We start from the raw sequence: 19359 nt of genomic DNA on the forward strand, positions 1-19359 counted from the left end.
CTATGTTTTATATTTTTTCCCCTTTTTTAATTACAAGACGGTCCGTATTCCATCTTTTAATAATGCCTGCACTCGAGTATTAAGGAACATTTGTTAACAAATTGACCCCCTCCCCCTCTGGTATATTTTTGCCGTTGTGGGATAAATGCAATTACACACTTTTTCAAAAAATAATACAAGAATACCATATCCGTCTTTTAATAATGCCAGCATTTGAGTTTAATGGAACATTTGTTATTAAGTTGACCTCCCCTCTGGTAATATGTTTGCCGTTGTTGTGGGATAAAAGCAGTTAAAACCATTTTTTTTTTTTTTTTTACAAGAATGTCCGCATTCCGTCTTTAAATAATAACGGCATCAGTATTGGTGAATTTTGTTTACATGTTGAGAATTAATGTCGGACATCCCCTCTTTGTTATGTTTGCCGTTGTGGGATATTGCAGTTAAAAACTTTTTTCCTAAATACAACCATGGAGCATACAATGTCCGTATTCTGTCTTTTAAAAATGAACACGTTAGAATGTCCGACCTCCCCTCTGTTATATATTTTTTCGTTGTGGGATAAATGCAGTTAAACACTTTTTTTATTACAAAAAATTCCGTATTCCGTAATATGTTAAAAATGCTGCTTACAGTAAATCTAACTCTCAATCGAATTGGCCCAAACCAGCTCTAGTTTACCCAACAACAACTGGTCTTAAAAGCTTGTGTGGTATTTTTACGTTTTCGAACAAATTTCCAAGAACCATGAACTGAAAACTAGCAAGGGCCCTGATGATGGCAGCATACTAAAATCGACTACAGGATCCTGAATTGGTCGTGGCTGTTTTATGTATAAATAATCGAATAGTAAAAACAGATTTCAAATATTCAAATTTTCAAATATGAAGTTACATGTAGGATGGTCCTATAGCCTCTGAGCATTGCTTTTTATTTTGTACATAAGGTATCAAAACTTCGCTGTTTTGAAAGCACTTGCAAACGTAAAGGAGTTTGAGTTAGTTGGTGCCTTGGTGCTTATAGTTTCTTCCACTATTGGCTCACTTTAAACCCCAACAACAAAACCGTCTTCACAAAAGCTACGTTCGCACCTCTTGTGGTTTGTTATAATTAGCTGACTCATCCAAACAAGCCTGATCTCTACATTTTCAACATTGCCAAACAATGGCGCACCAACGCCTCACTAAACATCTCCTCATGTGTGCATTGTCTGCGATGCTCCTTGATGGGTCTGACATTGTAAAAGAGGACACAAGCAGAAAGGTTTTATATAAGACACTTCCAGCTACTGGTTGCCAGCGTTCTGGTAATGCCTCTCTGCTTTCAAATACCAAATAAAGTACTTACAACAACGCAGTTCTGATGATCAAATAAATAAAAAAATCCCGATCGTGGAAACTTCTTCAATTGTTTACTGCATTTATCCCTAAACGGCAAAAATACAACATAGGGAAGGTCGGACATTTTTAACTTGTAAAAACAAATGTCCCCAATACTCAAATGCCGGCATTCTTATAAGACGAAATACAGATTTTTTTTTAAAACAAAACAAAAGTTTTGAACCGCAGTTTATCCCAAAACGGCGAAAAATATAACAAAGAGGAGGTCGGACATTGTTATCTTGTTAAACAATCTTCTTCAACAGGGTCATTCCGTGTCAAATCACCAAAAAAAAAGGCAATTTTAAACCCTACCCTCTTCAAATTTGCTCATATTTGGTTTATGGGGTAATCGTGGCTCAACAAGCTCAAATTTCAAATTTCAGCTCCATCCGATAAACGGTTTTCGCGCTACGGCATGCTCTTTCTTGTTGATTTCGGTCAAAATGCGCCTGACCTCTGACATTCAACTGACCATAAATCGGTAACCTTTGGGTCAAATTGGTTGAAATTGGTGTCTTTGGAAAGGAAATTGTGTAAGCTTTCCAAATATGTCTTTATTTTTTTTGTAGGAACATGTTTAGGTATGATAACCTTTTGACCTCTACTTTGACCTTGAATTTGACCTTGTGGATCATGTGACCCGGCAACGAACTTCGGTGAAAATTTACCCTTGTATGTTTTCTCCACAATATCAAATATTTAGAGATATAATATTTTTGGCTTGCTTTCAAGCTCCACTCAAAGTTTTCCTACTTCACTTTTCCTGTGCAAAGTACATGTACATTTGATACATGTCCATACGTATGTATGTCATGATTTTGCTTGGGGACCATAGCCTTGCTTGATATACATGCGTATGAACAGGTATTTATATGTACATGTACTTTGCATAGAAATAGGCAAGTAGGGCAACTTTGAGTGGAGCCTGAAGGCAAGTCAAAACTATTGTTATTTCTAATTTTTCTATATTGTGGAGAAAACGTATAAGGGTAAATTGTCACCGAAGTTCGTCGCCGGGTCACGTGATCCACAAGGTCAAATTCAAGGTCAAAGTAGAGGTCAAAAGGTTATCACACCTAAACATGTTCCTACAAAAAAGAAGAAGACATATTTGGAAAGCTTACACAATTTCCTTTCCGAAGACACCAATTTCAACCAATTTGACCCAAAGGTTACCGATTTATAGTCGTTTGAATGTCAGAGGTCAGGCACATTTTGATCGAAATCAACAAGAAAGAGCATGCCGTAGCGCGAAAACCATTTATCGGATGGAGCTGAAATTTGAAATTTGAGCTTGTTGAGCCACGATTACCCCATAAACCAAATTTGAGCAAATTTGAAGAGAGTAGGGTTTAACCCATTGGGTGATTTGACACGGAATGACCCAACACTCGAATGCCAGCATTGTTAACAGACGGAAAACGGACATTTTTGTAATAATAACAAAGTTTTGAACTGCATTTATCCCACAACGGCAACAATATTACGAAAGATGGGAGTTCAACTTCCCCAATGTTAAAAAATCCAAATAAATGGACAGGTTTTTTTTTGTAAATAAAAAAGGTTTTGAACTGTATTTATCCCATGACGGCAAAATATACAGAGGGAAGATCAACTTGTTAAAAAATGTTCCCCAAAACTCAATGCCGGCTGGCATTATTAAAAGACGGAATACATCACACAACGGGAAAAAATAAAACAGAGGGGAGGTCAATTGTTAAATATAATGCCGACATTATTAAAATACAGAATATACGGACAATTTTGTAAATTAAAAAGAGCTTATTTCCCCTCCCAGGTGTATTTTTTCTTCCCATTTATGCTCAGTCGATTAATATTTTCCCTGTCCTTTAATATTTCCTCGTCCGTGTTCATTTCCCCGTCCTCTGTTTTATTTGTTCTTCCCATGTTTTTCTCAGTCGATTAATATCCCCATGCCTCCCCACCCCAAGGGTTATTGCCCCTTCCCAGTTTTTTGTTTTCCCATCCTGGGTTGTTTCAATCTATTTATCTACCCAAAATACACCAAAATATTAAGGGACAAAGAAAAAAGGGGAAACAACCCAGGATGGCGAAATAATTATTACGGACGAGAAAAAAAACTGGCAGTGGAAATACATCAAAATGCCCCATGCAACAACTCCTGAGTGACATCAAAGGTAAAAAAAAAAACCCTTAGATGTGCGCAATTATACTGAGATTCTTATACAACATGTTACATTTGTTGTAACTTTATAAACCACAAGGGAAACTGACTGGGTAAATTTGTAAATGATTTTTGGGGTTGAACAAAGAATTGACTAGAGTGGGATATTGATATCTGTAACAAAAAGTCGCATCCCCTTAAGGTGATCCCCTAGCTGCAGCTTCCCAGGTTGTATCGTAATTTGGGTGTGATCCCTGGCTACACGGCAGTTAACGGTTGTATGGCTTCTGACTGGCACCCCTGAACAAAGATATTGACAAAATAGGGACACCGCCAATATAGGGCTAGATAGCTCAGTTGGTAGAGCGCCGGCACGTTAATCCGGAGGTCGTTGGTTCGAATCCCACTCTAGTCAATTCTTTGTTCAACCCAAAAATCATTTGTTGTAACTTGATACAAAGTATAACAACACTTCCACATTTTTTGCTTTGTAGGCCCCTGCCCACATTTTTTGACCACAACTCATTGCTGAGACTCTGCTGGTTGGGATGGTGCAATACTAGGGGAGAAAAAAAACTGGGTATAGTAGGAATTAACCTGGGAGAGGGAAGGGAGGGGAAATATTACGGGGGGGGGGGGGGGGGGAGAAAAAAAACGGGAAGGGGAAGTAAACTTGGACGGGAATAAACCTAGGACGGGGAAATAAACCTAGGACGGGAATAAACCTAGGACGGGAATAAACCTGGCGGGGAAATAAACCCGGGACGGGGAGATGCTTAGGGAGAAAAACAAAAACATGAAGGGGAAATAAACCTAGGACGGGGAATAAACCTGGGTCAGGGAAATGAACCTGGTACTGTGAAATAAACCTAGGACGGGAATAAACTTGGAGACGGGGAAATACACCTGGGACGGGGAAATATTAAGGGACAAAGAAAAAAGGGGAAGCAACCCAGGACGGCGAAATAATTATTACGGGACCGAGAAAAAAAACTGGAAGTGGAATCAAACCTGGGAAGGGGAAATGCTTAGGGAGAAAAAAAAGGAAGGGGAAATAAACCTAGGACGGGGAATAAACCTGGGACGGAAATAAACCTGGGATGGGGAAATAATTAAACCTAGGACGGGAATAACCGTGAGACTGGGAAAACCTGGGACAGGGACATTAAGGGACAGAAAAAAAGGAAACAACCCAGGACAGCGAAATAATTATTACGGGACCAAGAAAAAAACGGGAAGGGGAAATAAACCTGGGACGAAGGGGAAATAAAGCTGGGACGGGGAAATAAACCTGGGACGGGGAAATGCTTAGGGAGATAAAAAAAACAGGAAGGGGAAATAAACCTGAGATGGGAATAAACCTGGGATGGGGAAATAAACCTAGGACAGGGAATAAACCTGAGATGGGAATAAACCTGGGACGGGGAAATAAACCTAGGACAGGGAATAAACCTGAGATGGGAATAAACCTTGGACAGAAATAAACCTAGGACGAGAATAAACCCGAGACGGGAAATAAACCTGGGACATGGAAATATTAAGGGACAGAAAAAAAAGGAAAACAAACCAGGACAGCGAAATAATTATTACGGGACCGAGAAAAAAACGGGAAGGGGAAATAAACCTGGGATGAAGGGGAAATAAAGCTGGGACGGGGAAATGCTTAGGGAGATAAAAAAAACAGGAAGGGGAAATAAACCTGAGATGGAATAAACCCAGGACGAAAATAAACCCAGGACAGGAATAAACCTGGGACGGGAAATAAACCTAGGACGGGAAATAAACCTGTTCTGTCAATATGGAAATGTAATACATTCGTTTTTGTAACAAAGATGTGTTACACATTTCAAAACCCTTTCTGTGTAGCCCCCCAGAGAAGCTGTATGGCACGTCTTCAATTGGGTGTTATTTTTCAATCAGAAATCAACGTTTGCCTTCACGGGTCAGTGATCCTCGAAAACCCCTCGAATCCCCTCGCTTCCCAGTAGTTTCTACAGCTATGTGGATCGTGTGGCTTGCGTGCGTTTGCGTGCGAGGGATTTGACTTTTCGAGGGGTAAAATTTGCCCTTGTTAAAACTTGATAAAACTCGACCTCGCTCGTCACGCTCGAATGTTTTTGGGGTACTGCCTCGAGATCACCACTGTAGGCAATAGTGAGTAGATGAAACCGCCACTTTTTTGGAATGATGCTGTCATTGATGATGTCATGACAAGGTTTTTAATGTTTAAACATGACCATTTGCTTGTTGCTGTATATCAACGAACATTGAAGCTATGATGTTCATATTTCAGCATCAGATAGATTTATAAAGACTTGGACAACATTTGAAAACTTAATATTAAAATCGTACGACCCTAACTTCCGGATCGTTCCCCTGGGTCAAAGTTCGCCTTCATGTATTTTACATAAAAAAAAAACTTTTGAGCTTTTAAACAAAAGTAAAGCTTGTACAAACTTAAAACTTACTATGTACACGGACAATATTGAGTAGATGAAACTGCCACTTTTTTGGAATGATGACATCATTGATGCGGTTATGACAAGGTGTTTAATGTTTAAAAACGACCATTTGCTTGTTGCTGTATATCAACAAATATAAAAGCTATGATGTTCATACTTGGGCATCAGATAGATAAAGACTTGGGAAACATTTGAAAAGTTAACACTAAAATCGTACGACCTTAACTTCAGGGTCGTTACCCTGGGTCAAAGTTCGACTTCGTGTTTTTTTTTTCATAAAAAAAACAACTTTTGAGCTTATCTACTGCATAACTCAAGATTGAGATCGATTTGAACCTTGAAACTCAACAGATTGTTGAACCTTAGTGTTTTTAAGACAACACAGGCCTAATTACGTCATAATGACGTCATCAGGTATTAAATAACAATAAAACAACGTTTAAAATGTGTAAAAATCATATGGCGCGAACGTTTTTGGGGGAATCCCAAAAGTGCTCTTGTTTGTCCAACAAAAGAGGGCGCTGTTGATTATCAAATCTGTGTACATAATCCCGTGCAGGGGTAGCTAATCCATAAACTGCAAATTAAAACCTAAAGCCAATCTCACACAAACATATTGCATTTGTGAAGAAAAAAAAAGCGTTGTTAAAAACTGTGATACAAGTTTAACTATAAAAATTAACGACACGTTTTAGAAAAAGTCATTATGGTTCAATGTTTTTGAACAACGTCATCACGTAACGTTCAACTGAACACCGTGTTTTTGTATTTAACAAAAATTCTATGTCTAGTTATGTTCTGTTAATTTTCTTTTTTGTTATCTCTCAATATATAGTTAAGGCCACATAGCAAACAAATTGTTAAAAACGGTTTAATTACACACAAACATTGTTTTGTGCTATTTTTTGCTGAATGCAATATACCTTTCACTGTATTTTTATTTCATCAATCAACATTGTTATTGTTGTAAAGTAAAACCAACTAGTTTATATTATAAAGGGTCCAGGCTCTGTACAAGCCTAGGCTTTTTCCCTGGTGCCCTCCTCTTATCACCCTTTGTTTGTTTTTCTTGTACGTTTTATGATTATGGCATCTTTTTTATTATGTGGACCATTTGTAAGTCTGAAATTTGGACCCTGATATTTTCATAAGTGAAAGCTATTTGTTGATTTATACATTGAAATAAACTAAGAGGTACCTAGCAAGTTGTTATACACAATTTTGACAGCCCAAGCCTTTCAAATAAATCAAGGTAGAAGATTTTGAGTCCCTGACATCATCATTTTGACAGACCTCAACAACCTGTTAGATAATTGAGGTATTTAAATGATCAAAACTTCATATTTGTAGGGCATTTATTTAACTTTTGAATGCGCAGGTGGTGGGGGATGTTGACAAATAATTTAACAGCAAAAAACAATCAAAGTCCGACAATTTAAAAAAAAAAAAAAAAAAAAAAAAACGGTAGTTTTCCGTGCATCTTTTTTTTCCGTCAAAAATATCAACAATAAGAAACACGTGAGTTAACCAATTTTTAAGACATTGAATAAGTTCAAAAAAATACAAAGAAAACTTGTTTAAATAATGGGTATTTTGTGACAATGATTGCTGCTGCTGATTGCTACCTGGTCAACTATCGGAGTAATCAGTTTTTCAAATCTCCAGCGATGTAATTTTTCCTTGTCTGTCATTTACTTCTGCGCGACATTCATGAATTTTCTGATCAGCCTGTAAGTTGACCTTTGACACGAAACGTACCCCCTCAAACGTCTGCTTGTAGTCAGGCACCCTCAGTGTTTTTACGGAACGCCCAATCAGCACATGTTTTTCTGCGCAATCTTATACTCGGGCAAATTAATTCTGTCAAGAAAATGACGTCGGCATTTACTGCCGTTCGACAATCCATCGGACAGCTCCAGACGAAAAACCAAAATGTCTTTCAGATGATTTACAACGGAAATACTTTCTTCAGAACGCTAGTTTTTGGAAACTGAATCAACTTCCCTTCAGGTACGCTTGATGTGGATTGCGCGAAGGTAATAAAGTCTGGAACGTCATTTTGCATTAAGTCCGTCTATTTTCTGGAACGTCATGCAAATCTGTCCTTTTTGGCGTTTGTCACTTAAAATCTGTCAAAAATTACGTTCGAAACTGACGTTTTTTACCTAAACAAAAGAAAATGTGGACGCTTGACAAAGTTTTTAATTTTGATAGATACAATGTATAAGGTATGAGAGGCTGCAATAATCAGCGAAATTACAGTAGTCTTGGGCCAGAAAAAAAATAATTACAGACAATATTTACTTTGTTTTTCTGTCAACCTTATGCCCTCCTCTGTCAGGCTTACATGTATATTTTCTGTGTTTGGTGTTTTGTTGATTTTTTACTGGTTTTATTTGAAAGTACATCTGTTGGACCCTATTATAGTAAACAATGAATGTTCCTTGTGATTTACTTTAAAAGCTAGTTTTGAATTAAATGTGACTCAGTGCGAGTAAATGAGACGGATTGCGGCATTGGCGATTTCGCGTTAGGCCCTCCTGAGTGCAAAAAAATGCACATATCGCAACAAAAATCTTCTTTTTTTTTTTTGCAAAAAAACGTACCTTTATTATGTCGATTGTCCTTTCCCACAAAAAAAATGGGGGAATTAAACGTTAAATTTCCTATAATAATGATGTTTCCTGGGGGATATCGTCTTCAGAAACACCCGAAACTTGTTAATTTTAACCATAATCTTAGTCGTTTTCTAACGATTCACAGCAAGTCGTAAACACCGTCGAATGACGGCATCTTTGTCAGTTTGTGTCAGGAATTGGAGATTTCCTTGATCTAAAAAGTAACATTCTGTAAAAGGTCACAGGGCATTTCTAATCCAATGAAAACAATCGTTATAGCTCCCATAAAAAATGTTATCTGGAAACGAGAGTTGACTCCTTCTGTGTTTCAGTAAACCATACGTGATTGGTTGTTTGTGATCATCTGATAGAGGCTACGTCATTCTGACTACGCGTGCGTAGTCAGAATTTGACTACGCGTGCGTAATCACATGCACAGTGGGCTTTAAATGACCCATTCCTGCGAGAATGATTACAACTGTCAGATCATGGATCCCCAGGAGAAGTTGATATCTGAGCTTCTAAACAACATTAGGGGTTGCAATTTAATTAATCGCGACGAAATCAGGGAAGATGGGGGGAAGTGGGAAAGTTATATACACGATTACTTTGCAAACGACGAAGATAGCGACAGCGATGATGGGGGTACCGATGATGGTGATGATGGCGACAGCGAAGGGGAGCTCGACGAGGAAGAAGCGGACGTTCACCATCACGGTGCAGCTCTCGTTCCATTTGACGACGGAAATGGTGTCCATGGAATCGACGCCTTGCACGTCGGGGAGGCAATTGTCGCCGAACAGGCCAGGGACTTGGTGTCTGATCATGATGAGACAGAGAAGGTCAAAGTGGAGGGGTTTAAATGTGCCTGCAAGAACGAGAACTGTCATAAGGCCTTCAACAAACAGGAAATGTTGGACTCGAGGCTTGAACTCCGGGCATTCAATGAAGGTGAGCTTTATTTTATGTTGGTGTCATGCACTATTTACTTTTTAATTTTAAAGGTTTATGTTTTGTTTTACAAACCCAACTTTTAAAATCTATCTTGACTTGTTGATGTAAACCCTCTAACCAGAATATTGTGCTGATGATCACCGATAACGATTTAGTTTTTTAAATTTTACGTTTGTACTCCAAGAGTCCAATATTTTTTTTTAAGAATTAGAATAACATGTAGTAATTATTAATAATGAATGAAGATTTTCATGAGATTTCCATGAACAGGAAAGGCAATACTATTTGTTTTTTCTTGTTTTGTTTTCAGCTGAAAAGGATCTTCTTGTGCTTGGGGCAGTCCAGTGTCACATGAACATGTCCAAGATGACGACAGCAAAGAAGCATAAGACCACAGAGCGGAAGCATGCCTACACCAAGTTTTTTTTTTTCACCAGGTTTTTGTTTGCGTAAGTAATTTAAAAACATAAAACAAACTCACTATTAATTGTGACACAAACAGTGGCTTTTTTTTTGACAACATGTGACTTTGACAACGTGTAACTACAACAGTTTTTTTTTTTTAACATAGTAGAGAGGTTTCGCAAGCATGCGGATAAAGATACGCATATGATAACCATATCCGTAAACGCCAGCAGTGTGTTGGATTTTGTTTCCCAAAATATGTGTAACTCGACGCTCGCATTCATCATGAGTGTTTTTCCGACAAGCATGAAAGATAGAGACCCAGTGTTTTATACACTGCATTTTCTCATCGTTTTGCTTGCAAATGACTAACAATTTTCTACTTATATCTACTAGCATGATTCAGTGAAAGCAATTCCTTGGGAAATGTTTTCAATCTGGGACAAAAACACTGCAAAGTCTACAAAACAGTATCCGTTTTTTTTACGACGCGTATGAGCTCCTGTATCCATTGCTAACATGTGTGCCAAATTCCATAGTCGCAGTACGCGTCACGTCAACACACAAAATGTCGACGTGTCAGTATCTGAATGTGTATTTATAGACTTGCGAAACCTCAGTCTCTAATAGCGACGGACAAACAGCCAGTTTTTCACCCTGGTAATAGTATTTTTTATTTATTTTTCCAGTATCAATCAGAATAAACTATCAGCGGTGCAGACACACTATCAGGCCAATGGAATTGCACCAAAGAGAAAAGCAGACAACTAAAGGAAAGAGGAGAAAGACATCATTGTCTTTTGAAGACATCCAACACATTGTGGTTTTCCTGCAAAATCTATGCAACCACGCATGCTGTTATGCTTCCTGGCCGGGTAGCTGGGCACAAGCGGGACGACATTTTGCTGCTTCCAAGCAACAATACCAAGGCTGCTGTACACAGAGTGTACAAGAAAATTGTCAAGACAGCTGGTAAGTACACGTATATGTTGGGCGCGATCGGTCAATCTGCCCGATCAACCGATCGCGCTGCGCTATTAAACGATCGCGCTGCGCTATTGAAATATCTATTTGTCGCGCAGCAATCGGTCGATCGCGCATCAATCGGTCAATCGCGCAACAATCGGTCGATCGCGCAACATTCGGCAACGAACATGCGCGATCAACCGATCGTGCGGGAATGGCTCGGCGCGATCGGCCGATTGTGCAGGAATGATTTTGCGCGATCGGCCGATTGTGCAGGAATGGTTATGAGTGATCGGCCGATTGTTCAGGAATGGTTTTGCGCGATCGGCCGATTGTGCAGGAATTGTTTGGCGCGATCGGCTGATGTTCAGGGGCCGAATTCACAAAGATGTAACATTGATTGTAACTGCAAATCAATCGTAGTGTGACATCACTGTATAAATCACTATGGTGATACTGAAAATTTGTCCTGCTATGAATTTTATTGCTTTGAGAAATCGCCCTAAGAAATAGTTTACCTGCACGATCGGTCGAACGCGCGAAACCATTCCTGTACGATCGGTCGATCGCGCAAACCCATTTCTGCACGATCAGTAGATCGCGCAAAACTTTTCCTGCACGATCGGTTGATCGCGCAAAACTTTTCCTGCACTATCGGTCGATCGCGCAAACCCATTCCTGCACGATCGGTAGATCGCGCAAAGCCTTTTCTGCGCGATCCGCTGATAACGGGAAAAAATACTCGTAGCGCAATCGGTCTATCGCGCAAAGATGTCATTGCGCGATCGATCGATTGTTGCGCGATCGACCGATTGTTGCGCGATCGACCGATTGCTGCGCGACCAACTGATCTTAATTTGATCGTTCAATAGCGCAGCTTGATTCGCGTAGATTGACCGATCGCGCCCAACATATACATTCTACAAGAAGAGCAATTATTACATTCTCATATGATGTAAATACAAACAAAATCCCATATTTAAAATAATTTGTTTGACTTTTAGTATCAGACTGAGTAGTTAAAATATAAAAGCTGCTACTGTATCTGCTAGAATAGTTTTCTATCAAATCCTGCTGCTTACCCTTGAAAATAACGCTGCAAAAGACTGGAATTTAATCCCCTACTCAACAGACACTAAACAGCAACCCTATTCCAACCAAGTTTCAGGGCACACTCATGGGTGTGCATACAAAATAGAGCTCTTCCCTCCTGACCTGACATCATATTGAGTGCTGTTCCTAGAAAGGAGCTGATCAACTATTTTATCAAGATCAAGTTTAACTACAACATAACGAAATAACATTTATCTACAGGTTACAGGGTTGTAGGTCTGACTTCTTTCCGAGACATCTGGAGGCAGCTTTGTTCACACATTGTCATTAGCAGGCCCATGACTGACCTGTGCTTCAAATGCCAACAGAACAACAGTGCAATCATCAAGTCTGCCAACCTGGGTGAGGATGAAAAGGGGGAAAATATGAAGGAGCAGGAACACCATCTGTTGACGGCCAAAAAACAGCGATCCCACTGTACAGCACAGGTCAAGGATGCTAAAGATGTTTTGCACAATCAACGCCTGGATGAACCAGCCAAGTCTGCACCTCCTGCTGTTGCACACTATTCCTTTGATTTTGCACAGCAGGTGCACTTTCCCAACAAAGTGTTTCAACCCGGCCCCATCTATTTCATGACTCCTCGCAAGTGTCTCGTGTTTGGAGTGTGTGCTGAAGCTATTCCACAGCAGGTAAGTTACTAACTACATAGATAACTAAGGGCTACATCCTACATTGTCTAGGCCTCATGCCCAAAACTTATTCTTGAACAAATGTATCGTTTTTACACATTGAAAATAAATCTAATACTGGAACCTAATAAAATATTCTTAAGTTCCTTTTTTAGATTTATTTTTATGGGTTAATTATAGACAAGTGGATGACTGAGGAAATTAATTTTTTTTTTTTAATTTTTTTTTTTATCATTCTTTTCAGATAAACTACTTGGTGGATGAGCACTTCGTCATCGACAAGGGTTCAAATCTGGTGATCAACCTCCTTCACCACTTTTTTGAACAGTACGGTTTAAAGGAACGATCAGTAAATTTACACTGCGATAACTGTACTGGTCAAAACAAGAATAATTACATGTTGTGGTACATGCTGTGGCGAGTGTGCAATGGTCTTCATCATTCCATTACATTGAATTTCCTCTTGACTGGACATACCAAGTTTGCACCGGATTGGTGCTTTGGTCTGCTAAAGAAAAAGTACCGTGTTACTGATGTGTCCAGTCTAGAGGAATTGTGTGATGTAGTGCGGGCTAGTTCCGTTACTAAGCTCAATGTACCACAGTTAGTGGGGAAGGAGGATGGTACCCAGATTGTGCCCCAATACGACTGGCAAAGTTTCCTCAAGCCATTCTTCAAGACCCTTCCACAAATCAAGAAGTACCATCATTTTAGGTAAGACATTGAAAGTACACAGTGATTCAGTTTTATTGTTTGGTTTTATCAATGAACCGTGTTGAAAACAACCCTAGCATCCAGCAAACATGATCTAAAAGCAAATATGGCAGGCTTCAAGAAAAAGACAACAACACTCATCTGGCCCCCTTCCAAACATATGCAACCCCCCCCCCCCCCCACAAACACACAGCCTCCCTCCATACACACACAGCCCCCCCCCCCCCCTCACACACACACAGACGCACACAAGTGTGTAACAGCCTGTAATCATGTGGACCTCCTATTGTCCCTCTTTGGTTTATTCTCTTAACTTTTCAACAGCTCCCATTGGTTTTGTACACGATTTCCAACCGTGGACATTTTGTCCTCTTTTGTTATAGGTCCCCGGTTTGAATGTGTTTACCTACTCACAGACATGGAGTCCTTTTATTTCCTCTTTGTGTTTGTCCTTGGCCTCCATAAGGTACCTAAAGTGAGCACACATTCTCTCTCTTTTTCTCTCTCAAAACATAACATTTTCATGAACCCACTTTTTTTGTAATTATTACTATAGATTCAGTGCTGATCAGCCTGGTTTGGTGTGGTCTAGAGAGTTCTGCGATTCACAGGAAGTGGAGTTTAGCCATGACAGTATACGCCAGTTCTGTGACGATGAATCAAAGGATGTAACATGCCCTAGACCAACTATACCGAAACCTGCAAAAACATAGAAAAAGTCAGATTGGGAACAATTAAATGTTCTTAAAGGATATGCAGATGAGGTAAAATTAGAAGAAAAAAAATTAACTAGTAGTGTGACTTAAAATCAGGTTCTGATTGCAGGCCATATTTTGTCATGTGTGTGCCTGGTTGCTATGTAAATGCAAAAAAAAAATTTAAAAAAAAATGAAATTTTTATCACTTTCTACCCCAAAAATCAATATTTGTTAAGAAAAACTGCCAATTTGATTTCATATATGACCTTCCATCAGAATTCAACTCAAAAATGTGGATACATATAGTTTTTATTTTTATTTCCAACATAAACTAATCTGCATGTTTAAAAATTCTGACGAACTGGTGAAAACTGTCCCTGTTGAGACGGAACATGTGTTTCTGTTGATATTTTGCCCAAAGGTGTGTTCTTTTAAAGTTTATGTTGAGATAAGTATTTCAAAATTCAAACAAAAAGATTAACTAGTAGTCTGACTTGAAATCAGGTTTGATTGCAGGCCATATTTTGTCGTGTGTGTGCCTGGTTGCTATGTAAATGCAAAAAAAAAAAAAAAAAAAAAAAAAAAAATGAAATTTTTATCACTTTCTACCCCAAAAAACAATATTTGTTAAGAAAACTGCCAATTTGATTTCATACATGACCTTCCATCAGAATTCAACTAAAAAATGTCGATATATATATTTTTTATTTTTTATTTCTAACAAACAAATCTGCATGTCTAAAAATTGGCGAATACTGTCTCTGTTGAGACGAAACATGTATTTCTGTTGATATTTTGCCCCAAAATGTGTTTTTTTAATGTTTATTTTGAGATAAGTTTCTCAAACCAAAGATAACGAATTTCCGTCCAGTAATGTAAATAAAGATCAGTTCTACGTAAACAAAAAATGTTGTGTTAGTATTTTAATTTATATGTCTGGTTGCTATGGTGTTCTGAATTTACATGCAAAATTAGCAATAAAGAAAATGAACCGTTTCTTTAACAGCCTGTTTGTGGTAAACTTGAATTTGAATATTGCCGGTGACCTGTGACCTTTGACCGACCATAACTTCACAACCGTAAACACTATAGAGGTCAGTAAGGTGTCATTTTAATCCTGTGACTAAGCTTTACATGATGAAATCAAAATCTCAATTGTCATTTTCACCTCAAAGTGTCTCATTTACTCATGCTGGGTCACAAATATCCACAGGTTTCACTGCTGCAGACTCTACACTTTTAAAATGATCAAAACACAATTAAAATTAACTGCTCTATCCTTCTACATGTATGAACATTTTAATAAACCTTAATATGTATACAATTATTTGAAATATCTGAAAAGGTCAAAAATAAAATGACATTTTAGGTTGTAAAATGGTCCATATTTCAAAGAAGATGCCTTATGTATTGTGATATTTGGATTAAAAAACAAACGTGTTTTGATAATCGCAGACGCTGAAACTGATCGATAATTTTTACAATCCATCGCAACTTAGCGACAGATTTTGGATAACTATTTCACACACAAAATTGATATGCAAATTTTTTTCATTTTTTTTGTGATACACTGTAAGTCAAGAACTTCTTGGCACAAATTTTATGTGACGTTTAGATTTGGGACAAAAACCCAAAGAAAATGTTGTCCAAGCAACATCTCTATTATGTAGCTTGAGCTGCCATAAACAGAGCTCAATTTACAAACTGTAGGCTTTTGCTCGATCAGCAGATTCATAATATCCTATGCAAAAATATAAGATTATGCACAAAACCAGTCATACATGTTCCGCATGTTCCGCAAGACATAATAACGAAAGATAAATCAAATGAGCAACAAATGAATTGAATTGAAATAAATTGAAAAATATCTTGAAAAATGAGGATGCACAACACATTGTTACATTTAAGAATTGTGCCCTATTTTTCTGTGAATGTTTTGTCTACGCTGCAGGTTTTAATAGTGATCATTTGTTTTACACATTCAAAGCACCGTCGCACGTCCAGATCTTGCCAATGCCCAATCACAAGCTCGATACTGAAGGCTCCACCCTACTCGGACCGTTGTCTTTGTTAAACGCTATACATATTCATGTTATTCAATAGAGCAGGAGAGCTGGAGGCATGTGTAAGCCCCAGGAAATTTCTCTTATTGTCTGCTCCTTGTAAAGCATGCAGGTAGCGGACAATCACTCACAAGACAGTGTAGTGTTAGCATTCATTATTAAGGAAAGATTTACTAAGAATTGCTGTTGTCAACTAGTGCCCAGCCAAATTTAACCAAAGGGAAAAGGGGAACATTTTGTAATTATTTTTAAGTACCCTCTTAAACTATTTTGCAAAGAAATGTATGTTAAGAAGGGGCTGGGTGAAGCATGTTGGGTGTCACTGTGGCCGAATAACATAAGGATTTATTTATAACTGTAAAAGCTGATACTCCAGTGTGCTTACTTACTGTTATTATGTGCAAACACAAAAACACCATACTCATATCACTCAGATGTTGGATTGAATCTCCAAAATCCCGTAGTGATCACACAATGTAGGGTTTAAAAAGAGAAGAAAAAAGGAATATAATTTTGTAAGTGACCAACTAATCTTATTTGAATGTGAACAGCAGTCCTGAATATCATTACAGACGAACGTAATCTTATTTGAATGTGAACAGCAGTCCTGAATATCATTACAGATGAACGTTATCTTATTTGAATGTGAACAGCAGTCCTGAATATCATTACAGATGAACGTTATCTTATTTGAATGTGAACAGCAGTCCTGAATACAATACAGATGAACGTAATCTTATTTGAATGTGAACAGCAGACTTTCTCTTTACAAGTTGAGCACACTTACATTGTAAGAATCCAACTGCACAACCAAAGGGACTTGCACATGTTGGATTGAGCTCACAAGTAGTGGTATTATACTGTATAGGTTATTGTTGCATGTTTTTTACACACCCTGCTTGCTTAGTAATGAATGCTAACACTACCTTGTGAGTGATTGGCCGCTACCTGCATGCTTTACAAGGAGCAGACAATAAGAGAATTTTCATGGGGCTTACACATGCCTCCAGCTCTCCTGCTCTATTGAATAACATGAATATGTATAGCGTTTGACAAAGACAACGGTCCGAGTAGGGTGGAGCCTTCAGTATTGAGCTTGTGATTGGGCATTGGCAAGATATGGACGTGCGACGGTGCTTTGAATGTGTAAAACGAATGATCACTAATTAGCCTTTTAACGTTCGTAGTTCTGGCCCAAAATCCGGACGAGTTTCCTGATGGCCCCGGACAACAATTTTCCGTTTTTTTGTTTGTCATGACCCACTCACAGGCCTGGGAAGCCATAAGCAATGTTGCAAATGAACGATGTTTCGCAACCTGAAAAATGATGTGAGCAGACCTTTTTTGCAGACGCTGTAATCGTGGGGTGTTGCTCATGCTGCATTCAGACAAGATTGAGTTGGCATAGAATGTAAGAGTTTGCATGGCATGATTGCAACTGTTCTATGAAACAAGGAACTCTAGAAATAGTCCAAAGGGTGAAATTTAAGGACCTGCATAAAGAGGTGCCTTGAGCTGACATATTCATGTTGGAATAAAAAATGACACCCATGGGTTATTCCGTGTCAAATCACCCAATGGGTTAAACCTTACCCATTTCAAATTTGGTTTACGGGGTAATCCTGGCTCAACAAGCTGAAATTTCAAATTTCAGCTCCATCCAATTAACGGTTTTCGCGCTACGGCATGCTCTTTCATGTACATTACATGTCCATATGTATCGTACATGTATGTATATCAAGCAAGGCTATGGTCCCCAAGCAAAATCATGAGATACATACAAATGAACATGTACATGTATGTAATGTACATGTACTTTGCATAGGAATAGGCAAGTATGGTAGCTTTGAGTGGAGCTTGAAAGCAGACCGAAAGTATTATGTTTCAAAATTGTTGGTGTTGTGGAAAAAACATATGGGGGTAAATTTTCACTGAAGTTCATCTTCAGATCACGTGATCCACACGGTCAAATCCAAGGTCAAAGTGTAGGTCAAAAGGTTATTAAACCTAAACATGTTCCTACAAAAAAAGTAAAGGCAGATTTGGAAAGCTATGCAATTACCTTTCCAAAGACACCAATTTCAACCAATTTGACCCAATGGTTACCGATTTATGGTCATTTGAATATCGGTAGTCGGGCATATTTTAACCAAAATCAACCAGAAAATGCATGCTGTAGCTCGAAAACCGTTTATCGGATGGAGCCGAAATTTGAAGTTTTAGCTTGTTGAGCAACGATTACCCCATCAACTAAATTTGAGCAAATTGAGGGAAACACTGAAAATCACTGTGCAGTGACTGCTTTGCAGGCCCTGTTGTTTTAACAACAGGGCCTGCAAAAGACTTTTCAAAGCTAGTGAGGTGCTTGTTCTGCGCTTAGTTTGCACATGTAAAAATGTTGAATACAATTCAAATGAATCATGTTTTTATGTGGTCACCCTAAACTACAAACAAAGTTTATCACAAGATTGCAACAGAATAAAAGGGGGCCATTTGCTCTACATTGTATATATGACTAATGCATCTTTTGACAGCAAATTATGCGTGGTCTGTAGCACAGAATGGATCAACCGCACGACAGATTTTAAAGTCACACTTCCAGGGGCACTATCAAGCAAAGCATTCTGCTAAAGAAAGTAAATGGCGCAGCGAGATTGTACACCACGGGGAACGAGGTTGCATTTTAACCCTTTCCTTCAGTACAACTGTTTTGAAGTATTGGAATGTTCGACCACACTCGGAAGTTATTATTCAATATGTTTAAGACAAGCAGCACTATATAATACTTTAAATGAGATTTGCCTAAAACATTTTTGTACATGTAACAAGAATAAATCTGTTTTCAATAAATTAATCCTTTTTCTTTTTGAAAAAGAATAAATTTTCTTAATGTTCCGAAAAGACACAATGTCAAGCAGCTTTGATTACTGAACTTTGTGTTTTCGTTTTGTTTCATAGGGGCTGATATAGATACGTTATGTGTAGCACCAAGGCATGTAGAGCGCACAGACTTTTTCACATCGTTCCAAGAAATCTTAAGAGGCATGCCCGAAGTCAAGGATCTTAGAGTAAGTTGTGGTTGTTAATGATATAGTATTTTCCAATTTATTTTTATTTAAGTGGTGCATAAACTCATCTGATCCATGGTTTAAAGGCAGTGGACACTATTGGTAATTACTCAAAATAATTGTTGGCATAAATCCTTA

At 38.4% G+C, this 19359-nt stretch overlaps 1 protein-coding gene and 1 pseudogene across 2 annotated transcripts in view; both read left to right on the forward strand.

Annotated features, from left to right (window-relative positions):
* Positions 1–19359, forward strand: part of LOC139944585 (poly(A) polymerase beta-like) — a 161176-nt gene that overhangs the window by 36597 nt on the left and 105220 nt on the right. For both annotated transcript variants that reach the window (XM_071941640.1, XM_071941647.1), the window contains one exon: positions 19112–19221. In XM_071941640.1, the coding sequence (XP_071797741.1) occupies positions 19112–19221 (110 nt within the window). The remainder of the gene's footprint in view (positions 1–19111; positions 19222–19359) is intronic.
* Positions 9058–14955, forward strand: LOC139940723 (uncharacterized; annotated as a pseudogene).

The sequence above is a fragment of the Asterias amurensis genome, chromosome 1 (assembly GCF_032118995.1).
Source record: "Asterias amurensis chromosome 1, ASM3211899v1".
In the NCBI taxonomy this organism is placed as follows: domain Eukaryota; kingdom Metazoa; phylum Echinodermata; class Asteroidea; order Forcipulatida; family Asteriidae; genus Asterias; species Asterias amurensis.